At 48.3% G+C, this 26,023-nt stretch overlaps 2 protein-coding genes and 1 non-coding gene across 4 annotated transcripts in view; 1 reads left to right on the top strand and 2 right to left on the bottom strand.

The window, feature by feature from the left end:
- Nucleotides 1-1,109: 1,109 nt before the first annotated feature.
- TRNAR-UCG (transfer RNA arginine (anticodon UCG)) lies at nucleotides 1,110-1,182 on the bottom strand. The gene has a single exon. It is a non-coding gene; the product is annotated as a tRNA-Arg (tRNA).
- Nucleotides 1,183-1,348: 166 nt separating this feature from the next.
- Nucleotides 1,349-25,238, top strand: POLG (DNA polymerase gamma, catalytic subunit). 2 transcript variants are annotated; one of them, XM_032806487.2, is made up of 23 exons: nucleotides 1,349-1,459; nucleotides 2,518-3,172; nucleotides 3,623-3,818; nucleotides 5,095-5,262; nucleotides 6,391-6,537; nucleotides 7,088-7,167; nucleotides 7,809-7,991; nucleotides 8,620-8,780; nucleotides 9,088-9,211; nucleotides 10,334-10,558; nucleotides 11,007-11,127; nucleotides 12,334-12,411; nucleotides 12,713-12,832; nucleotides 13,621-13,781; nucleotides 15,227-15,280; nucleotides 15,688-15,805; nucleotides 16,401-16,536; nucleotides 16,696-16,942; nucleotides 17,415-17,537; nucleotides 18,194-18,362; nucleotides 19,809-20,017; nucleotides 22,381-22,541; nucleotides 24,317-25,238. In XM_032806487.2, the coding sequence occupies exons 2-23, from the start codon at nucleotides 2,580-2,582 to the stop codon at nucleotides 24,379-24,381; spliced, it is 3,639 nt and encodes a 1,212-aa protein (XP_032662378.1). In that variant the 5' UTR covers nucleotides 1,349-1,459; nucleotides 2,518-2,579; the 3' UTR covers nucleotides 24,382-25,238. The 2 variants fall into 2 exon arrangements, with proteins under 2 accessions (XP_032662378.1, XP_032662379.1); XM_032806488.2 differs by having other exon boundaries at nucleotides 8,620-8,768.
- FANCI (FA complementation group I) overlaps nucleotides 24,794-26,023 on the bottom strand; it is a 34,358-nt gene continuing 33,128 nt past the window's right edge. The window contains exon 37 of the mRNA XM_032806484.2: nucleotides 24,794-24,881. Within this exon, the coding sequence (XP_032662375.1) occupies nucleotides 24,816-24,881 (66 nt within the window). The 3' untranslated portion in view covers nucleotides 24,794-24,815. The remainder of the gene's footprint in view (nucleotides 24,882-26,023) is intronic.

Genomic DNA, 26,023 nt, shown 5'->3' on the forward strand with positions numbered 1-26,023 from the left:
TAGCAAGTTGAGATATGTGTGTTGAAAAATGCTGTCCTATGGTTGGATGTGATGGATAAGGAGCAGCTGGACTGGTTTATAATTTTTTTCTTGATACTGGGTCATTTTGCATCCAAGCTGGAGACAACTAACTGCCTGCAGAGCTTTAGATAATCAAATACAATCATCCTGAAACATCTCCTCTTCAAAGGACTACTAAGAAAAAATAATGCATGCACTGGCAAATACCAATACTTGCCTGAGGTGGCTGCAGGACACAGGATGGAGAATGAAAAGTCAAGAATGTTTTATTCAGCATGTGTGGGAAATACTGTACCCTGACAAAAAAGGGTGAAGAATGAATTGCAAAGAGGGTGAACAAGAATGGAACATGTGAGGATACTGTGTTTCTCCTGAATATTCACACATACATTTAAAAAGGATGTACAATGTTTGATATGCATTCATGCATTGCAGTAGGGGGTATCTGGGATACCCAGTATGATGGTGTTGACTTTGAAACAGACACTACCTATAATAAGGCATGGTCTGGAATGTACAGCCATAAATCCAGATCCTGCAACACTTGCAATTACCATTAACTTTATTACTGTGATTAATCTCATGGAAATCAGTTGGGCTTCTCTGGGCAGTACAGTTACCTGTCTGCAGGATCAAGGCCCTATATTTTCAACAGGCCTTGTTCTGGGACATTCTCCCACTCATGCACTGAGTCAGGATCTGCTGTGGCATCACTATGGGATTCATTATGGGATATTCTTCTGTGTTTTGGGATACACTCTTCAGGATCTTATTAGCTACCATTATTAATTCATTATTACTGTTATTGCAATTTCACCCAAATGGTTCAAAAATAATCAGAAACTTTTTGAAAACCAATACATATACAATTATAGCTCTTTAAGATGAAATAAAAATAAATATAAACATTAATTGTTATCACTGGCTAGGTGATTTTTGCATCAGCACGGGGTTCGTGTTCACTCCTCCGTTCTGAGATTTGCCTTGTGGACATTGCTCTGGGATTCCTTCCTTTTTCTGCCACTTTAAAATAGGTGTTTTATAAATATATTTTAAAAAAAAAAAGCACCCAGAGGACCCTTAACTTGCGACCGCGGCAGGACTCGAACCTGCAATCTTCTGATCCGAAGTCAGACGCCTTATCCATTAGGCCACGCGGCCACCCTGTAACAGAGTTCTGAAGACAGCCATAGGAAGCTGAGGAAGCGGTCTGGCTGCTGTGGATGGTTTCATCCACTCCGAGGCAGAGGGGGGGAGAGCGAGCCGGAAACCCGAAAAGAGCGCCCAGCGGTGTGGGCTGGTCCTCTGGGGCACCGCCCCCTGCCCGGCCAGGATCATCTGATCTCGGTAGCAGCCTCGAAACCGCGCTCGCAACGCGGCCAACAGCAACTGTCCTTCCCGGCCGGGCCGAGCAGCCCCCGAGCGGCGGAGCCAGCGGGTGAGGGGCCGGGGGAAGCCACCCCCGGAGGCTGAGAACTAGGGGGGTCTGGGGGGTGGAGAGAAGCCAGTAGGGGCTTGGGTGGGAGGGGAGGCTGAGTGACCTGGGAGCGCGGTGTGTGTGTGGGCGAATGGGGGGGGGAGGCTGAGCCATTAGGAGAGTGGCGGGGGAGGCCTGGAGACCTGGGGAGTGGGTGGTGGTTGTGGTGGGAATGGGGGGGGAGGCGGAGCCCCATAGGAGGTGGGGGGGAGGATGGGACGGCTGCCTGGGAGTGGTGGGTGTGGAGGGGAATGGGGGGGGAGGCGGAAGCCCATAGGAGGGGGGTGGAGGGGAGGCTGAGACCTGGGGAAGGCGGGGTGTGTGGGAATGGGGGGGGCAGCGGAGCCACTAGGGGAGAGTGGGAGGGGGGCTGAGGCCCATAGGGAGGGGAGGGGAATGCTGCGGGGGGGGGAGGCTGAGCCCCATAAGGGGCTTGGGGATGAGAGGGGGAGGCTGAGGCCCATGGTGAGGGGAATGGAGAGGGGAGGCTGAGGCCCATAGGGAGGGTGAGGGGAATGGGAGGAGAAGGCTGAGACCCATAGGGAGGGTGAGGAGAGTAGGAGGGGAAGGCTGAGACCCATAAGGAGCCTGGGTGTGAGGGGAGAGACCTTTTGTGGAAGGGGAGGCTGAGACATATAAGGAGGGGGGAACTGAGGGTTTGAGAGTAAACTGAGCCCTGTTGTGGCGCTGGGAGAGGAGATTGGCAGAGAGACCCCTGAGGGTAGGGATGCTTCCCTGGATGGTAGGGAAAAGCCAAAGGGGAGGAGCTGTGATGGGACACATGCGGTTTCATTGACCCATGGGAGGGTGGAGTGAGCGACTGGAATAGGATAAGCTGAGTAGTTGCAGTATCACAATGTTATAGCCCTATGTATGCTGGAGGGTTTTTTCTTAAACTGTCCCATGTTGGTTCTGCGCTAGTGATGGTTGCAAGTGCTCAGGTTCTTTGGGGGGAGAAGAGGGAAGCCCCAAAAGAAATACACTGAATTTCAGTCATTCTGTTGCTCTTCTCTTTGCAGACCTGTCCCACCAAAAAGGGCTGACTCTTGCCCGTTCTCCAAGTTACTAAAGTTGGCTGAAGATGACACATTTACTCTGGAGGAAGTCGATAGCACGTCTGTTTCCATCACCGAGAGCCAGGAATGGGAGATGTGCCTTAGGTTCTTCAACCAGAGGCCCAGTGCAAGAGGAGGTCATGCAAGATTCTGGCACCAGCCAACAGCGCATGAACCCTCTAAACATCCAGATGCTGTCCAAGGTTCTTCATGAGCAGATTTTCCGGGGTTCTCAAGTGCAGTACTCAGATGCTGACATCCAGAGAAGTGTGGAACATCTGCAGAAGCACGACCTGTGGGGCAAAGAGACATCCACACTCCCTGATGTGGAGCTGCAGCTGCCCCGCATGTACGGCAACGATCTTGATGAGCACTTCCGGATTCTGGCACAAAAGCAGAGTCTTCCTTACTTGGAGGCTGCTAATCAGCTGCTCCACTGCGAGGTGCCCCCCATGCCCTCACAGTGGGCTTGGGAAGTTGGTTGGACACAGTACGGACCCAATGGTGAGAGGAAGGCTGTAGACTTCCCTGAAGAACAAGCCTTGGTGTTTGATGTTGAAGTGTGCATGGCAGAAGGCCATTGCCCAACACTGGCAGTGGCTGTTTCACCAAGTGCCTGGTAAGATGTGATAACTGTAATATACAAGAAAAGCCACAACACTAACTGTTACCACAGTGGAGATGGATGGAGGAGCAGCAGAGCTGCGCTTCTCCATTGTGCTAAATAGTTTGTTTGATAGTGAGTAAATGGTCCCGTGGAGCTGTAGCTAGTGGACATAGGCCAATTCTAAAGCCTACATGTGAAATTCCAGTTTGATTTGGTTAGTGAATTCAGTGCTGGTTTCACAGCCTTGGTGCATGAACAGGTCAAACTTGAGCAGCAGCAGTGCAAACTTCCCTATGCTGCTTCCTGCCAGTGTAGCTCAGCCCTGCTTGAAAAATCAAATTCTGGTGGGGAGGAATTTGGCCTCCTAGCTCATCCCTCCTTAGTCTTTCTACTAAGACTAGCAGAGGGGAATCAGTCTTCACAATCTTAAGTAATCCAAAATATAACATGCTTCCTTTGCAGGTACTCCTGGTGCAGTAAGCGGCTGCTAGAAGAACGCTATACCTGGTCCAGCCAACTGACTCTGGCTGACTTTATTCCACTAGAAACTGCTCTGAACTCAAGCTGTCTCACCAAACAGGACTGGACAGAGAGATTGGTGGTGGGTCACAATGTCGCCTTTGATCGAGCACACATTAAAGAGCAGTACTTGATCCAAGTAAGTACTTTCCTAATTTTAGGTCCATTTCATCCACCTGCTTTCTCCTTGGCTCTGTTAATGGCTTTGAGGAAAGCCACTTAGGACCTGATTTTCAAAATTTAGTGTATACAATTAATTAGTTAAATGTATAATTTATTTTGCAAAGTTAATTTGCCAGGGCAGTTACTGCTAGTTACACATTTAACCGGCCACTTTTTTGTACACGCACCTGATCTGTGTCTGCAGTTGTAATTATTCATAAATTACACATGGTTTTGTAAGTATAATTGCACTCACCTAATTTTGAAGGTCAGGTCTTGTGCCTTAGTTAACTGTAAGATAGGAATAACATCATTCCCACACCTCCTGGGAGGGATTGTGAGCTTTGTCCCATTAAGGGTTGTGAATTGCTTTAGTGCTACAGAGACAGCAGTCTGCCTCTCGATGCTTTGCAGTTTCCTTTCCCTGTGAACCAAAGTATAGAGACATTGTATTTAGCATCAGGAAAGACATGAAGGCCAGAACTGGCAGATGACATGGACTTCAGTAGTCCAAGGTATGTGACAAAAATAGTTTATAAGTAGTGGAAGGAGTAAGGCATTTTGGTGGCATTTTGGTAGCATCTTGGTTTACTGCCATAGTACAGGCTGGATTCTTTTATTTCTAACGCCAGGAGCCTTTAGGACACAGAAGAAACAAGCACTCTCATTGCTGCCAGAGTTGTATAAAGGCTTGGATCTGTGTGATTGATTTCAGGGCAAGCTGTCCTATCTGGGTGTCCGATTCTGTCAGTTCAGCACTAAGAAGAGCAAGTTATTGAGTGGTAAAGTCAAGTCCCAGTCGATTTCCTGTGTGCATAGAACATTAGCAGCGCCCTCACCAGACTGCCTCCCCACCAGCCCGCAGCTCCATTCTTGAGATGCCTGTGTGTGTGAATTGTGAAAAGGGCAGTAGCTCCGTGACTGCCTTTTCGCTAACCCAGCGGTTCTCAAACTGTGGGTCAGCCAAGCTGAAGCCAAAGCCTGAGTCTCGTCGTCTGGGGCCAAAGTCCAAGCCCTAGCACCCAGGGCCGAAGCTTCAACCATGGGCTTCAACCATGGGTGGCGGGGCTCATGTTACAGCCACACCCCAGCCTGGGGCTCAAGCCTTCGGGCTTTGGTTTTGGCCCCCCACCCAGGGCGGTGGGGTTTGGGCTTCGGTCCCCACCCTGTAGGGTTGTGTAGTAATTTTTGTTGTCAGAAGTGGGTCACAGTGCAGTGACGTTTGAGGACCCTTAACCTGCTGTGCATTTCAGGGCTCCCAAATGCGTTTCCTGGACACCATGAGCATGCACATGGCCATCTCAGGGCTGACGGGATTTCAGCGCAGCCTCTGGATGGCTGCTAAGCATGGCAAGAGGAAAGGACTGCAGCAGGTCAAGCAGCACATGAAGAAAACGCGCAGTAAAACTGAAGGGCCTGCAGTGAGTAAGAGAATCACTGGGGAAATTTGTGCATTGCTAATGAGTGCTATAGACCCCAACTGCTTGTTTTCCTTCACTTTGTTTCCTTAGCATTTTAAAGACTCCCTCCTCCTTCCCCTCCACAGGGGACCTAGCTCTGGCCTCCCCAAAGGAACAGTTTAATGGACTGCTCCATTGCATTGTTTGAAGGAGAAGAGTCTGTAATAAATGTTTCGTCTTGTGCTGTTACTGGCCATCTCTGTACACTGCAGCTGGGGTCTGAAAACTGAGCTAGGCTCTTTCTACCTCTTATGTCATCACATGTAATCAAGGGACTGCAGTCAGAACTGTGCTGGTGACCTAGTGCATAAGGCCCAGTGGAGCCATCTTGCACTCCTGTAGCTTCAAAGGAGCTACAGGTCTAACAGGAGTAGGAAGTGGTCAGTGACAATAAAGCCAGTGGCTCTGACTTGCAAACACAGGAGGAGCAAGTCTGTGGAATAAGAGAGGGCCATTTTACCTTGACAAAAACAGGCTTGCCCCACTCATATCTGTTCAGAATACTGCTGCAAAGGTTATTATCCTCGCCTGTTACTGTGACCATATCATCCCTCCGTTGCCTCCCCCTTCTCTATTGCATCAAACATTTCGCTTTCAAGGCCCTTCACAACTTCTCTACCCTACCTCTCTTCTCTTATTCATTATCAAGATATCAACTCTGGCCTCCAGTGCCCACTTGCTAAATTTTCAAACAAGCACCTTTGTATCTTCTCCCATGCTGTCCCTTATTGCTCGGAAGGAGCTGCCTATAAACCTTTGCAAAGCTACCTCATTATTCTCCTTCAAATCCCCTTCCCAAACTCTCCTCTGCCATGATACCTGCAAAACCCTTAGATTATACTTAGACGATCTGTTATTCTGAGTTTGCATGGTGCTTAGCACAGTGAGATCCTGGTACGTGACTAGGGTTCCTAGACACTATGGTAATACAAATAATTTTTATATAGTCTGTTTTCTTATCAAAACTGTACTTTAGCTATACTTTAGATATATTAATTTAAAAATAGTACGACAAACTGCCTCTGCATGTCAGTCAGCTGCCAGTTCTTTTCCTGCCCTGAGCTGGCCTGCTGGCTTGTCTCTTTGCAGATTGGCTCGTGGGACTGGGTGAACATCAGCAGCATTAACAACCTTGCAGATGTGCATGACCTGTACGTTGGGGGTGAGCCGCTGGAGAAAGAGGCCCGTGAGCTGTTTGTCAAGGGGAGCTTGAGTGACATCAGACACAACTTTCAGGTAAGGGTGAGCAGCTTCTGGGAGAGGCCAGGGGAGGAGGAGCCACGCCAGGGGGATTTCTTAATTATAAAAACAAAAAGAACTCTCAGCAGGAATAACGTTTTCTAGCAGCATGTTTTCTATTTCCTTGTAGTGGCTTTTGGAGACATACAAAACATCCCCAGCTATGGGCAATGAAAGATGGTGCACTTTGTGCTACTGTTAGTAGTCTCCACGGGCAGCATCTCCATACTGATGATCAGGGCAGTTACAACTGGGTCCCTTTTCTTGCAAAGTTGGTGCACATCTCGTTGTCCCAGCACATTGCCAATGTGGCCACTGGTTGACTAAGATTTGCATGCCTTTGACCCAGACTTCTGAGATTTCTTTCCCAGGGAGGGGAAGTTTGTGAGGATGAGGTAGAAAACTGTGTTGTGGAGGTCTTTAGTATAACTGGCTGACAGTCACAGTGACACTAGGTTATCGCGCCCCTTGGCTCGGCCAATTAGTTGCACTATGCTCTGTACGCACAGTCTAATCTTCCTACTTTTTGCCTGTTTCTGCCCCAAAGGAACTGATGAAGTATTGTGCCCTTGATGTCCAAGCCACTCATGAAGTGTTCCAGAAGCAGCTGCCACTCTTCATGGAGAGGTGAGAAGGAGTTTGACCTTAGCCGACACAAAAATTGACTGTCACATGGAGCCACGAAAATCTGGCTACAGATACAAGGAATTTGGCGCAGTTGCTGCAGTCTTATCCAGCCATGCTGAGGACCTGAGTTTTATCCTCTTGGAGATGGGGCGGGGGATGGAAACTCGTTTCCAAGTTGGTGATCAGCATCCAAGCTCTTTATATTGAGGAAGGTTGCAATGGCAGACTGGTGCCAGAACTCTGGGGCTGCACAGAGCCCCATTGCATGAGGACCCTGATCCCTCTCTTCTGGCTAGAAGGAATAAGGATCAGAATTTCACACTCAGCTAAGGTGGGCAGCCCTTAATGAGAGGGATCCTGTAATGAAGCTCTCATGGGTGGGACTGAGGGATCTTGTTGGTGAAATGGATTTTCTTCTGCCTGCCCTACATACAGATTCATATTAGGGCCTTCGGTAATTGGCAGTGCAGGAGAGCAAAAGCCATAAGACAGTTCTGGGCAGTAGTGTGAGGTTGAGAAACTCCTAAGTGGAAATAGAGCTGAAGTTACAGATTTTGTATCTTTATTTGTAGAATAGCCTAGTGCTTACAGGCCAAATGCCTTCTGGGTTATGCTGAATACCATATGTATTTGTGCTGTAGATGCCCCCATCCTGTGACCTTTGCAGGGATGCTGGAGATGGGTGTTTCTTACCTGCCTGTCAATCAGAACTGGGAGAGGTACTTGGATGAGACTCAGGGCACCTATGAGGAGCTGCAGAAAGAGATGAAGAAATCCCTGATGAACCTGGCCAACGATGCCTGTCAGCTGCTTTATGAGGAGAGGTACCAGCTGGGTCATGAGCATCATGGCAGGGGGAAATGCAAAAGAGGAAAGGGCTTAGATTTTGGTACTTAGTGCAGGAAGAGAGAGCATTTTTCATTTAAAAAGAGCAAAGGAATTTACTTAGCACTGATATGACAATAGTGTGGCTAGATGGCTAAGAAGACTGTTGATGAGACCTGAAGCCATTCATCTTTAGATCACCAAATTTGTCCCCATATTCATAAGGGCTGACCCTCAATCCAGTCCCTAGCAGACAAATGTTCACAGCTCAGAAACTATCTTTAGAATTGGCTCCAGCTGGTTAGCAGCCTCTGTAGAAGCTGAAGATTCAAAGGAGACTGAATTTCTGACTGTTCAAGTCTGGACAAGGCATGTTGACAAGGGGTACTATGCAGGAATCTGGCATTGCTGCGGTCCACTGCTTTTATTCTGTTCATAACCCTCAAATTCATGCTTGACAGGGAAAATAGTCAAAAATTAGGTCTGTGTGTGTCCCTCCTTCTTGTCCCTGGTAAAGTAAACTGGAACCAGGTGTCAGAATTCAGGACGTTGGCAGAGTCTAGATCAGGCAGAATGTAGAAACACAAAGCCGAAACACGCTACATGTAATGTTGTTCTGCCATGCAGGTATAAGGATGATCCCTGGCTATGGGACCTGGAGTGGGACCTACAGGAATTTAAGCAGAAGAAGAAAACAGTAAGGAAGAAAAATGAAGATGTAAACAGCGAGCCAGCCAAAATGGTGGCAAACCCGTCTGCCTTAGAGTGGCAGGAAGGTAGTGCTCTTGGTGGATACATGGTGGGGAGTTGAGGGTGGAAAACAGGCTTAATACCAACTATCTCTAAGTTCTAGTGACGTTGCAGGAAAGACATGCAGCGGTGGGAAATCTGAACCAATGGGAAAGGCCACCTGTCAGGTAAAGGCATAGTCAGTGTAACTTTCTAGACAAGGAGGAACAGAAACAACTGAGCAAATATTGGATCACATGTAAGAGCAACGCATGTTGGAAAGGGCACTGTTTCTTATCATGCTGCATTCCCAAGTGGGTGCAGAGAGAACATCCCTTGCTGAGGTTACGTTTATTACAAAATCAGATCCTGGTCCCCCCAGTGAAGAGGAAGAGCTGAGAGTCCCTGAGAGCTGGGTCTTCCTGGAGCGTCTGAAGGAGACTATCAATTTGCTACCAAAGAGAACCCAGCACCTGCCAGGCCACCCCGGGTGAGTCATTCAAAGGGGGTTTGCATAACTCACCACTTAATGGTGACTTTGGTTTGTAGATGGAAACGTTTCCAGTTGCTATTACTAATCTATGGAAGTGTTATCTGAGCTCCTCTTCCTGCCCATGGGGCCATGGTATTCCAGCTGTTTAGTCCCTTCATAAATGCCTTTGCTGATGGGCATTAAATAGCCAACAGGTGGTAGAAGGATAGGTGAAGTAGAGAGCCTGGAAACTGAGTGGATGAAGTACGTACCTTTTGCTTCAGAGGCTGGGGTTACACTCTGGCTGCTGTGAGATTAGTGGGTCCCAGTTCAGCTCTCAGTAGACAGGGGATTATCTCTGGAAGCCCCCACTAAGAACTGGGCACATTTAAGTATTCTACTCAAACTGGCTTGTGCTCAGCCAATATTGAAATTTAAATTGCCTCCCACTTCTAGAGAAGATGGACCCTCCCGCATGTTGGAAGCACCACAGCTACCCCACTTCCCTGCTATCTGGGGTTGAAGGTATACTCAACATATACATTGTTCTATGCTCAAAGAAGATCTGAAACTGCCTTTCAGGGCTGGCAGTTCTTGAGAGTGGGTTCCTGAGCTGGAGCATGTGCTCTTCCCAGAAGAGGAAGAGAAATCCCCATACTCCCAAGATTTCTTGTACTCCACTGCAATCCTTTGTCCCAAAGAGAGAGAGAAAATATTCAAGCTTCTCCAGAAAGATAGCTTTTTATAAGAGGAGATGGCAGAATCATTCCCCTGTCCCTTAGAAATGCAGCACTTGGAAAGCATGTGCATGAACACATTAAGTAGGAGGCAGCCACGTAATGTTTCTTTTTGATGGATGAGTTCCATGTAGATGATCTCGCATTTGCTGATGGTCCCATTGATCATTCACTGGATATTAGATCAGCTGAGCCCAACAGATGTGCTGTCCTCATTGTTGGGGAAACCCTGGCCTAGGCTAAAAGAGATGAAACAGGGTGGACCACCTCGAAACATTAATAGTGAAGGGAATTTCTCATGTTGCCTTGTTAACCAATATGAAAGGAAGTAGATGGGGAGGAAACTTTGAACTGCTCTTGAAGCCTTTTCCCCACCGTAATTGTTACTGTCTTGGGTCTCTAGATGGTACCGTAAACTCTGCCCGCGTCTGAATGATCCAGATTGGGTGCCAGGTCCCAGTCTCATCAGCCTTCAGATGAGAGTGACACCAAAGCTAATGAGACTAACCTGGGATGGTTTCCCAGTGCATTACTCTGAGAAGCATGGCTGGGGCTACTTGGTGCCAGGGAGGAAGGACAATTTGCCAGAGGATATCTCAGAGGCAGAAGAGCCATCCTGCCCACACAGGTAGGATAGTGAGAGAGATGGGATGGGATATCTAAGGAGATGTCAGCAGTAAATTACTGTATTCACTAAGCTCGAGGAGAATCACATGTTGCTAAGACTTCTGATCTCTAGTGGCTATTTGGTGAACAGTTTTGGGGAGGGAGGTTCTGGGAAGAAGGTCAGCAAATTAATCCAAAACTCCAGAGTCTCAAGCTGCTTGGCAATCAAATAAGGCAGTAACCTGAGGGCATTAAAGATGCATCTATTCCTCCCTGAACAGAAGCCTGTGCTTTTCTCCCTTCCTATCAGAGAAAAAAACCTCTCTGGCTAAGCAGTGTTTGGCTGGGAATTTTGGGCTCTCCTTTTGAAGATAAATTGCACTTCAGATGCTCGATATGAAACCTGTCTCCACTCCCAAAGACACAGGTTCCTGAGTACCACTCATCTCTCCTTTGCCTTCTGCCTCTAGGCTTATTGAGCACCTGTACAAGGAGCATTGTAAGGAGAGAGGGAAGGAGCAGCCTGGCTCACTGAACACCTGCCTTGAAGAGGAGCTCATGTTAACAGACAACAGCACTATCTGGCAAAAGGTAAAGCTGGGTTTGCTGGAACTGTGGGAGCAGAGGCTCAGAAAACTTGTCCCAGGCACCTGTTCCCCCTGGAAAAGCGTGACAGACAAAGTCCACCTGCTTGAATGAGAAGAGAGGGCCTGACTGCCTTTGGCTCCTGCCCTGCAAATGACCTGGCACCTTCAAACAAACCAACTATCCATCTGGGTTCCTTGATCATTTTTCCTGTGGCTGACTGTCTCCATTAGCCTTGACTGATTCACACAGGGGTTGCTTTCTGTGGTCATTTCCCTGAAAGGAATCTTAATTTTTTTTTGTTCTAATATATGAAGAGAACATTAAAAAATACTGAGTTCAGGTCAACTCCACTGAACCGACATCTGACCTCTTCACTCCCACAGTCCCTCTGGTTTGAGCTACTAAAAGTCTGGCCAGGTGGCCACCCTACTCAGAGATTTGTTAATGCCAAATCTTAGCAGCCTATGACTGGAGCAACTGAGAAGTCATTTCAGAGAGGGTTGAGGGAAAGAAGGGGGTGTCTGAAGTAGTGAGAAGCAAGAGAATTTCTTGTAGCCCAGAACAGAGAATCCCATTTTGGAGCCCAGAAACCCTCTTCTCACAGACATTTGCTTAAGTCTCAATCCTGTTCCACACAGCTACTTTCTTGCTGGTTAAACACCAGTTGTGCTGATGTCCAATTAAAGTGATGTAAGAAAGGGGACTGGCAGGCTTGGGTGGGAATGGGGTACAGAGCCTCTTTTGTCTATGCCGCTGATTCAAATCCAGCGCAGTCCTAAGTGACTGAGTTATTGTCCTTTGATGGCTCTTCAGCAGCCTGTGTGAAAAGAACTGGCCTCTTTGCTGAGAGTCTTGGCAGAGAGGCCAGAGATTAATAGCTATGGAGCCTGAATTCCCCATTTGCCCCAGGGTTCTCTCTCCAGGTATTACTGCACATTATTGCCCTGCTGCTTCCTAGTCTGTACCTGTTCCAAGGATAAATGGATGCCTAAAGTCGTCTTAGATATCAAGCCAACACTTTCGCCAACACACAACTCACTTTAAAAATGAGGAAGCTGGAGAGCTGTGGGCCCAACAACGTGCTGGAGAACAGCAGCCTCACGCTATGAGAGGTTCCTGGAAGAGCTGTCCAGGAAGCCCCTGATGTAACTGGGAAGCCAAAGCACATACTAAGAAACTCTCTGATCTTTCTGTCCCCTTTGTTCCCAGGTGGAGGAGCTGAGCCGGTTGGAGGTGGATACTGATGTAGAAGCTGAAACAGGCAGGACAGCTAAAGAGCCCAATCAGGTAAATGGAACGTCCTACTGGGAGTGTGTCAGCTAACTGGGATTCGTTCCGAACAAGAGGGCCTAGGATTCTGCATGGCCGATGAGGAGTGACTCCCTCCATAGCAGGGTCCCTTTAGAGGGCTGCTTTCAGAAGCCCAATAGATGTCTCCATTGTAGTGTGTGAGGAATCAGGCTTTCATTTCCAGGTGCGTGTGTAGTTTAGGTGGCTCTTCATTAAGTAGGTGCTTCCCCCCCACCCCTGAGGCTTTTCCTTCTTCTGGCTCTAAGTTTAGCAAGTGTCTCATGCTGGATGGTTTCAGGGAGAGACTGCTTACCAGGAGCTGGAGTGTGCTGAGAGCCAGCCTACATATCACCATGGCAATGGCCCTTACAATGATATCAACATCCCTGGCTGCTGGTTCTTCAGGCTGCCCCATAAGGTGAGTGTGGAGTCCCTAGGATGTTACTTTTTTGCTGCCAAGCCTTCCCTGGAGTGCAGGGCATGGTGTTTGAGACCCATGGCAGGCTCCAAAGGGGGAGTGAGTGACACATCTGGAGATCATTCCCCCTGCACTGACCCAACTAAGCTCTTGCTGTCCTCATGCTAAATCCTGGGGTGTGCTGAACAGTTCCCCACTGAAATGCACATGGGCACCGAGTGTTTTAACTGTGGGACTGTTCCCTTACCTTTACTGGCCTAACAGGACCAAGTCCGAGCTCCTCACTTTCTCCTTCAAGGCTTTGCACAGTCTCATGTTCTTCATCCTCTCTGCTCTCATCCTCCCACTCAGGGTTAGAATCATAGAATATCAGGGTTGGAAGGGACCTCAGGAGGTCATCTAGTCCAGCTCCCTGCTCAAAGCAGGACCAATCCCCAGACAGATTTTTACCCCGGTTCCCTAAATGGCCCCCTCAAGGATTGAGCTCACAACCCTGGGTTTAACCAGGCCAATAGTCAAACCACTGAGCTAGCCCTCCCCGTGTTCCTTCAGCTGGATTATCCTCCTAGTTCCTGTCTGCTGAATGTACTTGCACTCCTTCTTCACCCCACACTTCTCTGATGTAGCCACCTGCCCTGGTCAGCAGCTCATGACAGGGCTGGTGCAAAGGATGTGCTTGTAAAGATGTGGAATGGGGCAGAGAGGTGACCAGGGTTTCAATTCTATTTCATAATAGTGACTGCCCAATGTACTGAGCCAAGCCAACCTCCTTTCCTTTGCTGTTAAAGGATGGGAATGACAACAACGTTGGAAGCCCTTTTGCCAAGGATTTCTTGCCCAAGATGGAGGATGGCACCCTACGGGCTGGCATTGGGGGCACTGATGGGACAAGGGCCCTTGAAATTAACAAAATGATCTCGTTCTGGAGGAATGCTCACAAGCGAATTAGGTGAGATAGTCAGACACTAATTCCTCTCCTCCCCCAATTAAACTGCAAAGTTCCCCACCCGTGGGGGATCTGCTGCTGAGTGACTGATAATGGAACTCGCACAGGAACTGTAGTGTAGTGCACCTCTGTATGTTGAGGCACTGAGGAGCATTAGAGCTGATAAGGGAAGGAGACTGGAAGGCCTCCAGAGAGGCTGATCCAGGGCACAAAGTTTGCACACCTAAGGGAAAAAGGGATTAGGCAAAGAGCCAAAATGAAACTCTAATGGGTAAGTGCAGGAAGGGAGCTCAAACAATGAGTAAGCAGAGTGGGTCAAGCCCCTCCAGCCCCAGGACCACAGCGCTAGGATGCAAATGTCTTCAGCTCCCAAGGAATGCAATGGCAGTTCAACAGGTGCTCCTATGGGTAAGGGTCGGGGGAATGTCAAGGCCCCGCTAGATCTAATGTGGACAATCTGTCCACTAGGATTCCTAGGGACAGGGGTGGGGGGGATTAGATATTAGTGCTGCAGAAGGAGCTTTCTATAGATCTGTAATAGTCTGAGAGTACATGTGCCCCCACTTTTAGCACTTCCAGGAGTCAGGCAGGTAAATGCACAGGTTGGGGGTCTGGTAGATTTGCTACCAACTCCTCTTAGCAGAGTACAGTAACTTCTAAATTGCAACACACCCCTTGACCACTGCTCTTTTTTTGGACAGGGAGCTCCTCCCATGTTAAATATCGCTTGCTGTGTGGGGTTGTATCCCCCTGACCACAGTACAGGAGGCTAATCTGAACTGCGGTACTGGAGATACAGGGTCTGAGGGATGAAGCCCTATCTCTTGTCACAGCCCCAGTGTCCCATCCTGTGAATGAATGGTTTTTCCCCCGTGGTCTAGATTAAGCAGAAACTTTCATTCCTCAGTTTAAAGCATTATTTCCATGTAGCATTCAGTTAGAGGTGGGAAAATGGCAAATGTCTTAGTGGTTCCTGATCACTCTGCCCATTGGTGGCACCTTTTGACTCCTCCATAGTGAGCAGCCGCCACTGTTAATGGAAACGGGTATGAACTGGGCTGTAGGTGTGTGCACAGTGCCAGAATGTGCTGCTTCAACCCAAGCAAGAGGACAAACATCTCCCACAACCTAATTTTTTGGCAGTCATAAGTGCCAGAAACCTACTTAATTCATCATTAAAACTGCCTTGCCCTCAGCACATGCTGGCATAGCCGGGGCTAGAAGCACAGTGGAGACAGCGTGCTCAGCTTTGGCGTGTAGGCCTTGGGCAGCTGAAGGAAAGAACCTGAGAAAAAGGGATGCAAACTCGGGGGTTCACCAAATAGAATCAAAGATCCAGGGTGAGATCTTCCCTCTAAGCGTTTACCTGCCTCAGCTGCTGCTGTTCATTATCCGTCTCTTCCCCGTCTCTCACTGGGCCCTGGCCTCATGTGTTCTTGTTTCAACAGCTCCCAGGTGGTCGTGTGGCTGAAGAAAGGGGAGCTGCCTCGGTCAGTAACTAGGTATGTGAGGAAATGCCGTACAGGTCAGTGGCCTCTGTTCAGTTAAATCTGACCTTTGACTATTGGACCTTTCTTTCTCTGAGACTATGGGAACCTGAATCCTTAAAGGGGTCAGAATTGGGGCAGTACAGGGGGAATAGTCTCTCTCCTAGTTCCTCTACTTCCTCCCATCAGTCGCAACTCTCTGGCCTGTGTTGACTGTGGAACTAGCTCAGCAATCAGACTCCAAGCTGGATCATAAAAGGACTTTAGAAACTCAGTCCCATGTGATGGATCTTTCTCGGCTACAGCCACTGGGAAGTCCATTTCTGTTACTGAGTTCTCAGTGTGGGAAAAGCCAGAGTTAGGCCTTCTTCATCCCTACTGCTCTCCAGTGGGCAGGCAGTGACACTCCGCTTCTGTTCCAGACATCCAGACTATGATGAGGAGAGTAATTATGGAGCCATCCTGCCACAGGTGATAACAGCAGGGACCATCACTCGTCGGGCTGTGGAACCCACCTGGCTGACTGCAAGCAACGCCCGGGTACAGAACTATCTTTTAGTGCTCTGGAGAGGGATTATTTGTGGAGCACAATAGTGTGGGATTTCTCCTGGCCTACAGGGCAGGAGATCTCAAGCTAGTGACAACTGTCCTGGATTAGAAATCAGATTTGGGGGAGCGGGGGTATGTCTTGGGTTGGGTGTGAACTTTGTAGATCTCGGAGGCTGGTTCTATAATCCTTTGCCCGCTTGTCTCACTGACATAAATTGGCCTAATAAGCTAGGGCTGACGAGATCCAGAAGCCCAAGGACTGAGAGCAAAACCCCAATGAAAAGGGAGTTAGAATCAGTGGAGACCTTCTGGACTCCATCAGGGATGCAGAGGCCTTTGCAAAGGAAGTGGAGCAAGGCAGTAGTTGGTCTCCTTGCCTGTATTCCCCTTGTCAGAAGTGTCTCTGGCTGGCATTTCTGCACTGGAAGAGCTGTATGGTGTTAATACCACATGTTGTGATCTTCCAGGAAAGCAGGATGCCGAGGCCAGGCAGCCACTGTAGAAAAGTTGTGGTTAGCCTGGCAGTGGTGTGGGGGAGGGAGGTGTAGGAGGACATGCTCAAAGTGGTATCAATCTGTGTTCACAGGCTGACCGAGTAGGCAGCGAGCTTAAAGCCATGGTCCAAGTCCCTCCAGGCTACTACCTGGTTGGAGCAGATGTGGATTCCCAGGAGCTCTGGATAGCTGCTGTCCTCGGGGAGGCTCATTTTGCAGGCATGCATGGTGAGAGGTTCAGCTGGGGCAGCATTGCCCTGCAGTCATGTGACATGGAGGGCAGTTAGGGTGCTGGGCCAGGATCTAGCATTGCCATGGTGATGCTGTGAGGTCTGACTGAGACCCATTTCCAGTCTGCATTAACCTCCTCTCTCCTGCCCCCCCCAGGCTGTACTGCATTTGGCTGGATGACTCTGCAGGGAAAGAAGAGCAACGCCACAGACCTACACAGCAAGACGGCCTCCACGGTGGGGATCAGTAGGGAGCATGCCAAAGTCTTCAACTACGGGCGCATCTATGGGGCAGGCCAGTCCTTCGCAGAGCGCCTGCTTATGCAGTTTAACCACCGGCTGACGCAGCAGCAGGCAGCTGAGAAGGCTCGGCAGATGTATGCAGTCACCAAGGGGATCCGGCGGTGAGTGCTGCCTTGTGGTTTAACTTAGCAAAGCTTTGACGCGGAAAGCTGTGGGGAATGTGATCTGCCTGTGACATTGTTGTGTCCACTGTTGAAGGAGTTGGCCAGGAACTTGCCACACTGTTAGCTCAGTCTGTCTCCAGCTGGGTCATTCCTCCTGGGATTTGGACCAGAAGGGTCCTTTGGTAGGTTGGCTGCCCCTGTGGAGCTGCCTGAGAGGAAGTTGTGTCTGTCTCTGACATAGACAAATCCTTCCTAATGAGGTGAAGGTAGAGGACGTTGCAGGCTTCTGGGCTCTCTTACTGTCCTGACCTAAGTGTCCTGAATCTGGAGCTCATGCTTCTTGACAGTCGAGTTAATTTGAAGCTTTTGAGCAGGCTTGCTCAGTTCCATAACCATGAACCTTGTTCCTGAAACTCCAGGAGATCTAAGTCTAAGATGCCATTTATCCCTCCTGGTTCCTCTTTTCTAGGTATCACCTTTCTGAGGAAGGGGAGTGGCTAGTGAGAGAGCTGGGCTTACCAGTAGAGAGGGCAGAGGACGGTTCTGTGTCTTGGCAGGACGTGCGAAGGATACGGAGAGAAACGACGAAGAGGTGAGGGACCAAAGCTTGAGAAGAGCCTCTGTTTGTGGGAAATGGGATATGCAAAGCCTCCGACACGCCCTGTGCTAGTAACACAGGGAAAAGAGAGCTGGTATACACAGGAGTCCTATGTCCAGAAAGGGGATGCTGGTGAAAGAGGCAAGTCAACACCTCTCTTAATCAAATGAAATTGGAGGCCAAGGGCAATTTTAGCTTTTGTGCAAGGAAAGAGGTAGCCGTGAAATAGTCAGGCTTTGTTCAGATTTCCCCACCAGCCTCTGCCAATGCGCTTTACGCCTAATCTGCAACATTCCCTGCTATTGTAATCCTGGGCTTTCCTCCTCCCATCTGTCCCCATAACTCCTGCAATGCACCTCAATCCTGACCTGCAGCATCCCTGCTTTTCCAGCTCTGACCCTGCATGTAGCTCTGGTGACACACTTCTTCTGCAGAATCCCTTGCTCCGTTAGCTGGGGGCTTCCCTGCCTGCCTGTCTGCTGATGTGCCATAAACCTAAATCAGCAGAAGTGAAAAGCTAGTGCAGCTGAGCCCCTTTATTATCGATGGTGAAGCTCATGAAAGCTCTGACTCCAGTGCCTCTGCAGAGACCGTTTTGTGGCAGGTTCCTGGGGGAAGATGTAGTGACCCTTCTATTCCCCACACTGCAGGTCACCCAGGAGAAAGTGGGATGTGGTATGCCAGCGTGTGTGGGCTGGAGGGACTGAGTCCGAAATGTTCAACAAGCTGGAAAGCATTGCTATGTCTGCCTCACCAAGAACCCCTGTGCTGGGCTGCTGCATCAGCAGAGCCCTGGAGCCAGCTGCTGTCAAGGGCGAGGTAAGAGCAAACCCTAGCCTGACACACAGCTCTGACTTGGCTTTTGGGGTTTGTCAGTTTGAATGAGATGACCTTGGCGCTCCCACCAGCAACACTCCATGTTGCCATGCTGGGAACTGTAGTCTGAACAGGCAGACTTTGTATTAGTTAAGTGACTGCATCCTGCTCTATTTTGTGCAAAGTAGGAGTGGCCATGGGACTGCTGGCTGGCTGCCAATACTGCCCTGGCTTGGGAACAGTTCGGATCATCCTTTGGAACCACAAGTTTACTGGTGCTCCACCCATATGAGTTTTGGTGCAGCTGTAGTTCTCAGGAATACTGCCCTGTGACACAGTGATGCACAGCAGCTTTGCTTGAAGGTTGTGCTACAGCAAAGACAACAGTTAACTTTGAGGCTTAACCCCCTCTGTACTCAGCAGATGCTCTAGAATCAGTTGTCAGAAGCTGTGTTACAGACTGAATCAAAGCTAGGTTCTTACAGTGCCTGTCATGCCCCAGGTGTCTCTGCATCTATGGGGTAGACAATGGGATCTAACCTGCCCTCACTTGCACCCTTGACATCAAGGAAGTCACACAGGTGTGTGGGCAAAATTGGGCCCTGGCAGTTTAGGGCCTCTGTAGTCAAATGCAACAGCAGCAGTTCAGAGCCTGCAATATTGCAGCCACTTCCCTTGTGGGAAGGAATCTGGTCAAGACAATGGAATTAGCCCCAGTGCTTTCTAGAAACTGCCACAGCCATTTTCATTTCCCCCCAGAACAGCCCGTAACGGGGGTGGGTTTAAATCTCATGTGAAGGGTGGCACCTTCAGAAGCGCAACGTGCACCTAGTACTACTCTGCTCTGATGAGCACCAGTCCTGGTGAAACAATTAAACCCCACGGCCTTGTGACTTAGAGGTGAGAGTAGTGCCTGCTGAACCCACTGACACCATAGAGGCCAGTGAGAATGTGCCATATCCTCAGGAATAAGAGATAATATAGCAGGAGTTCACCATACTCACCAGCACGTAGACAGCTGCAGTAAGGAGTTGTAAATAGCTCCTTCAGGGGTGAGACTGCTTGCTTCTACTAGCTTTAAAGGGACTACGCCCCCCCCCCCCCCCCAAAAGCATGCTGGGAACATGATCCTATAAAAGGGAATTGTATAGTGAGGGTTGGTTAGCATCTAGGAAGTAACAAGGAGGAGTTGTATCCTATCATGATGCCTTTCTGTAATTGTTCTCTCCAGTGGGTGTATTTTGGGTTTTGTTTGTTTGGTTTGTTTTGTTTTTGGATAGGATTTTGTTTCCTCAAACACTGCCCCAGCAACACAGCCCTTTCAGGCTTCTTACCACCAACTGTTCCTTGGTAGAGCGTGACCCTATAGGAACAGACTTCCCCAGGGAATGTGCTGCTGTGGGAATCAATTCTGGAACCCTTCTAGCTTCTGGTTTGTGTTTCCTCCAGTTTGTAACCAGCAGAGTGAATTGGGTGGTGCAGAGCTCAGCTGTAGATTACTTGCACCTAATGCTGGTATCCATGAAATGGCTCTTTGAAGAATTCAACATTGATGGGCGCTTTTGCATCAGCATTCATGATGAGGTGCGCTACCTGGTCCAGGGTGAAGATCGCTACCGGGCAGCGCTAGCCCTGCAGATCACCAACCTCCTAACACGGTAAAGGTTCTAAAAAACCCAGCCACATTCCAACCATGCTGATTCATAGGGGCAAAACTGTGGGGCATGTGTTTCCTGATGAGACAGAATAGGCTGAAACTGTTGGTATGGTAGGAAAGTTAAGAAACAGTCCATCACTTCAGTTAGGTTTTGTCCTTAGTGAATGTGGAGTTGGCCAAAAGAGTCAAGTTAGCAGCACCAGAGACTGAGTTCCTTTTTATTCACCACTCAGGCTAATATAGGCAATTATAGATCAAGCTTCCTGCAGGCCTCCTGATCTAAACAGGGATCTACAGAGCGAGAGGGACTATCAGGCTCTGTAGCAGTCAGTCTTTAACCACTCTAATAAGCAAATTGGGGTACTGGAGTTTTGATGTAAATACCTCCCCACCCAATTTCACACAGGCCCAACAGCCACTGGGTGGGAATTGAACTAGAACCTAATTGCTTTTAAAATTCCAAATCTTGAAGGCTTGTGTGTGTCAGGAATCTTCCTTTTACATAACAGAATGCAAAGCAGTTAAACTTCATGGTTCTCCTAGCAGGGGCAGGAATGGGTGTCAGTACCTGCAACGCTCCTGTGCCAGGAAATGCTCCTATGACTCTTTCCTAGCCCCTGGGTCCTTCCACTAGTAGCTTTCCATTGTGTGGCTGCACTGTGGTCAGAGCAGTGAGGCAGCTTGAGTGAGTCAAACCCACATGGTTTTTAATCTGTAGTTTAAAAATTAGTTTTGAGGTAACTTTACACGAGTCCCCTTATCTGCACAGCCCAGCACTGTTACAGTGAAGTAGGCCAAAGCAGAGCTGCTTGCTCTTGCTCTGTTTACTGGCATATTTAACTAGATGCATCTCTGTGCCCAGGTGGTGCTAATGTCTTGCTACCTGTGGTTTTGCACCATCCATTAGCGGCAGTAGGCTTCACTTTGGGAAAATCTGACACACACACTGTGGGAGAGGATTAAGTGGAGTTAAATGTCTGGGTTCTTCCTTTCTTAGAAGGGAAATTGAACACACCTTGACTCTCTTTCTCCTACCTCCTCTTCAGCAATACCAAGCCCTCATAAAGCTTTTTACATCTTCAAAGTGCTGTGCAAATAGGATGCAAAATAATCTTAACAACCAACTAACGTTCTTTGAAGCTATTATTGCTGCAGGCAGGACTAGACTAGATTAAAGAAGTTCTCCCTCTTCTATTAGAGGGTACCAAGCATGTTACTAACTGTGAAGTCAGGGTCCTTGCTGCCTTTTAAAGCCTGATAGAACCAGCTCTACAGAAAGTGTCAGCACTGAAGCAAAGCTCTTGGCAAACAAGCTGTAATACCCAGCAATTGCCTTGTGGTGGTTGCTAGTGGAATAAGCCTGCCTTGATGAGTCTCCCATCTGCCAGGGCAATCTCAGAGGATAAAGGGTACTGCCCTGTGTCTGTGTAAAGATCTTTTCCATGATCTCAAAGTGGTGGTGGTTATAGTGAAGAGCCGTGACAAAGCACTAAGTGGCCCACTTGCAGGCCTGATGGTAGCTCTTACCACAGAGCTAGAATCAACTGCCTTCCATGAGAAGGGAAGGCTCTATACTCACTTGTGCTCCACACCCTTCACATCCTCCCCCTCGTGTCCTGCCCTGACACACAGTGGCAGGAGCCCCTGCCACCTCTGGAGGGTGAGGAACCGCGGTGGGCCAGCCTCTACTCCACCCTGGTCCCGAGGATATCAGTTGGTGGCTCCTTCACAGAGCCATGAGCAGAGGCTTGTACTTCCATCCTGGACACTTGCCCCTTTTGCGGCGTGAGGGAGACTCTGGTGCATGTTTACCTAGAGCCCCTATTCCGGCTCCTCTTAGACATCCTGTTAAGTTTTTGGTTGCACTTTTTGCCTCGCCTCGCCTTCTTATCAGTGCACTGCATGGCCCCACAAAGTCATGGGACTTCCTGGTCAACCTCCTTCTAGCCCTGGCTAAAATGGCTATCTAAAAAACAGGGAGAGGAGGTTGGCCGATAGGCTCTCCTGTGACTGGGATCTATTTCTGATCATCCGCTCATGCATCCGGGCAGAGTTCCTCTGGGCAGCGTTCGCTGGCTTCCTTGATGCCTTCGAGGAGCAGTAGGCGGTCGGGGTTCTCTGCTCGGTGCCCCCATCAGGTTCCTGTTTGGCCCTTTGACCTCACTCCTGTCCTGGTTATCTCATTAGTTGTCCCCCAGAATCATTTGGCTTCCAGGTCCTGTGGATTCTCCCCTTAGACTGGAGGGAAGTCCTTAAGCAGTGGGCAGGCTTCTGCCTGCCCACTTCCTGGATCCCAATAGGATGAGAAGGGAAAGACTCTCCTAAAGATTAAATATTTACATGCAGTGGCTCTTACTCTTTCAGATGCATGTTTGCCTATAAACTAGGCCTACAGGATCTGCCTCAGTCAGTGGCTTTTTTCAGTGCTGTGGATATTGACCTGTGTTTAAGGAAGGAGGTGACCATGGATTGTCTAACTCCATCAAATCCAAGTGGGCTGGAGAGGAGATATGGCATCCCACCTGGTAAGTATCATCTCATACAAACTAGGAGTGAGAAGGAGATTATAGCTTACTGAAGCATGAACAGCTAATCTACATCTGTAAGAAGTAGCACTTGCTCTTAAATGCTGTCACAGAGCTGTGTTCAGCTAGGAGCTCTGTGATTGAGCATTGCTCTGTCACAGTCACCTGATAGGTACAAACTACTTATTATAAAAAGACAGATTCCCATAAGGCAGTTTGCCTAGCTCTGTACAAAGACCATGCACCTGAAAGTGGCCACATATTTGTTTGTACTAGCTGTTAGATGGTTCCTGTCTCAGCACCAAGGCCAGCCTGCATTTCCAATCCAATGGCACTATGTGGAACTCCCAGCTGAAGCCTGCTCTGGGGCAAGTCCTAGAGGTCTGCCACCTCCCTGCGGAGTGACGGGGTTGCAGTGACATTGTGCAAATTCCTCTAAGTTGCTGTCCCTTTGTCACCCCTACATGTATGTCCACGTTGGAGTGGAGTTTTAGATTCTAGGTTGCATAGACATACCAGTGCTATCTCTGTTCAAACTTACATGCTGAAACTAGAACTGTAGCCACAGCACCGTAAGAGGCTGGCCAATCAAGTACATACCTCAGGTCTTAGATGGACTTGTACTCAGGGTACATCTTCACTACTGGCCGTATTGGCTGGTAGCAATTGATTTCTCGGGGATAGATATTGCGTCTCATCTAGACACGATATATCAATCCCTGAACGCACTCCTGTCGACTCCAGAACTCCACCAATGCGAATGGCAGTAGCGGAGTCGACAGGGGGAGCCATGGATATCGATCCCGCGCCGTGAGGACAGTAGGTAACTTGATCTAAGATACTTGGACTTCAGCTACGGTATTCACGTAGCTGAAGTTGCGTATCTTAGATCGATCCCCTCCCGTGGTGTAGACCAGCCCTCAGTGTGACTAGCCCATCCTGCCACCGGCACCCTCATTTCTATTTTTAGTGCTCTAGCCTGTGAGCTAGTGTGGGGGTATGTACACTTGACCTGGAAGTTACACCTCCAGCTCCAGCGTAAACACATCCTAAGTCTTACACTAGTGTTATTGACTGTCTTAGCACAGCCCAGCCTTGTTTAGAAAGCTGCAGATAATCCAGGCTGAAGTCATACTAGTACCCACCAATTCAGGATAAAGTGATAATTACTCATCACTTGACAAACATCTTTTAATTGATGAAAATAACTAACTAAAGTAGCAGCTATTTAAATACCTCCTGAAATGTGAGACTGTTCTTTCAAGTGAAGAACTAATTGCCTAACGTTAGAAGCACAGATGAGTAGGCAGTTGGAAATGTGACTAGTTCGATGCATGGCTTTTAAATAAGCCACACAATACCCCTTTAATCAATCTTTATTGGTAAAGCTTAAGCCAAAGTGCATTTTAGGAAAGGCACAACAAGTGAACATGTCCTAGTGGTAGAAACCTCTGACTTCTTTCCAGGAACATGGACCAAAGCAGCCAAGTGCATTACAGCTAAAGTCCACAGAAACAAGAGAACACTAGTGTCCAACCACAGGAATATTATTAATCTCCATTTTTAAACTGTATCACCGTAGTTGGCTTCTCTGTTCCTATATTTACAGCCTATGGCTGCAGTGATTTTTGTATACATAGAGGGGGCGTTAAGGCCTTTAAAGCAACAAAACAGTGGAAAACACAGTGTTGGGGTGGGGTGTCTATCACTTATGTTGTGGGCTTTCAGAAAGTGCCCAAGTGGAAGTAAATTAACAGCTTACAACTGTCTTTCAGGTGAAGCTCTGGATATATATCAGCTTATTGAAATAACCAAAGGCTCACTGGAGAAAAGAAAATAGAGCTGGAGACAACCAGACTGTAAGGCTAACTTATTGGCAGGGAATGCCAGTGCTTGGGGTCCTTGCAAGGGCAGGGCTCCTGGTAGCAAACCAGCCCAGGTGACAGGTCTTGTCTTGCTCTAAGAAGAAGGGACTTGGCTGAGGAAGAGGACTCCACTGAAGCAGCACATTCTAATGGCTAAGGCAGCTCCCAGAAGAGTGTCCGAACGGCCTACCCAAGGCTGAATTTTTAGCTGTAAAATACAAGGTCTTGCACAGACTGTGCATCACTGGGCCAGCATAGTTCAAGCAGCCGAGGGAGAGTTCATGAGTGCTTATTATTTTCCACTACCAGAACAATTTCGTTATAGGTACAGTTGTCCAGGGCATTGCTGCCAGTCTGCAACAGAAAAACTGTGCTGGGTGAGTGTTACTTTGACAAGAAGGCAGGAGCTCTATTTTTTTCGTTGTCTCTTCTTTTTGGGTTCCTGGCTCTCAGCTGGCTGTTCTGCTGCAACAGTCTAGGGGGGATATCAATAAAAGCATGAGTTATGCTACTGAAGAACAGGCTTCTGTGGTTCTAACCTAATAACCATTTATCTACTTCAAGAAACCACTCACACAGAATGGGAACTCTCTCTCTGTTCTTTCCACATCAGGGCCGGTGTTCTCACACAGATACTGCCACTGGTAAAAGCCCCATTAATGCATGCTTGTTTTATCTGGAAATCAGACTGAATATAAGCCAGGGGTAGGCAACCTGCCGAAGGTGGCACACGAGCTGATTTTCAGTGACACTCACACTGCCCGGGTCCTGGCCACTGGTCGGGGGGGCTCTGCATTTTAATTTAATTTTAAATGAAGCTTCTTAAACATTTTTAAAACCTTATTTACTTTACATACAACAATAGTTTAGTTATATATTATAGACTTATAGAAACACCTTCTAAAAACGTTAAAATATAGAACCGGCCCACAAAATCTTAAATTAGAGTGAATAAATAAAGACGCAGCCCACTACTTCTGTAGCCCTGGTAGAAGCCCTGAGGCAGAAGCCTCCTTCTTTTCTTTGTAGTGTCTGCTCCAAAAGGGCACTGATCACTGTTGTGTTACAGTAGATCTTTAAGGGAACAAACAGGTTAAGCCTCTAGGAACTAGGACATTCTAGCACTCACAAATGCATTAGTCAGAGGGGATCAGATTCTTTTCCGGTGGAGCTTAAGGAAGGCCAATATGCTACTCTGCTTTCAGCACTGGAAATGAGGGGAAAGGCCCCTTTACACTACAGGAATAGAAAGCAAGATAAGGCAGTGCTTCTCGAAGTTTTTGTTCTGCAGAGAACTCTGTAAGAGTTATTTGATCCATACTCCCCCATCTTAGGTACAAGCCTGTTGGGCCAATAGTAATCTACAAAATGCAGCATGAGTGCCACTGAATTAAGAGAAATCTATAACCGCTGCCAATCCTAGAGCTATGAAGCACTAAGAGTTTAAAGGCACAAGTCATACCATATAAACCTGATTTTTTCCCACCCATGCCAGAACATCAATAGTTATGGGGAACACACAGCAGAATTAATATGTGGGCTTTTCTAAAGTACTGTATATACTGTCTCAGTTTTAGTATGTCAGTACTGTTTAAAATAAGTGAAAACCAGCTCAGG

Source organism: Chelonoidis abingdonii, chromosome 9 (genome assembly GCF_003597395.2).
Source record: "Chelonoidis abingdonii isolate Lonesome George chromosome 9, CheloAbing_2.0, whole genome shotgun sequence".
NCBI lineage: Eukaryota > Metazoa > Chordata > Testudines > Testudinidae > Chelonoidis > Chelonoidis abingdonii.

Excerpts from the sequence above, each read along its gene's own strand:
- POLG (XM_032806487.2), top strand. The coding sequence starts at position 2,580 with ATGACACATTTACTCTGGAGGAAGTCGATAGCACGTCTGTTTCCATCA. Across the intron at positions 9,212-10,333 it reads CACCTGCCAGGCCACCCCGG|ATGGTACCGTAAACTCTGCC; the intron begins GTGAGTCATTCA and ends TTGGGTCTCTAG. Across the intron at positions 20,018-22,380 it reads ATCACCAACCTCCTAACACG|ATGCATGTTTGCCTATAAAC; the intron begins GTAAAGGTTCTA and ends TTACTCTTTCAG.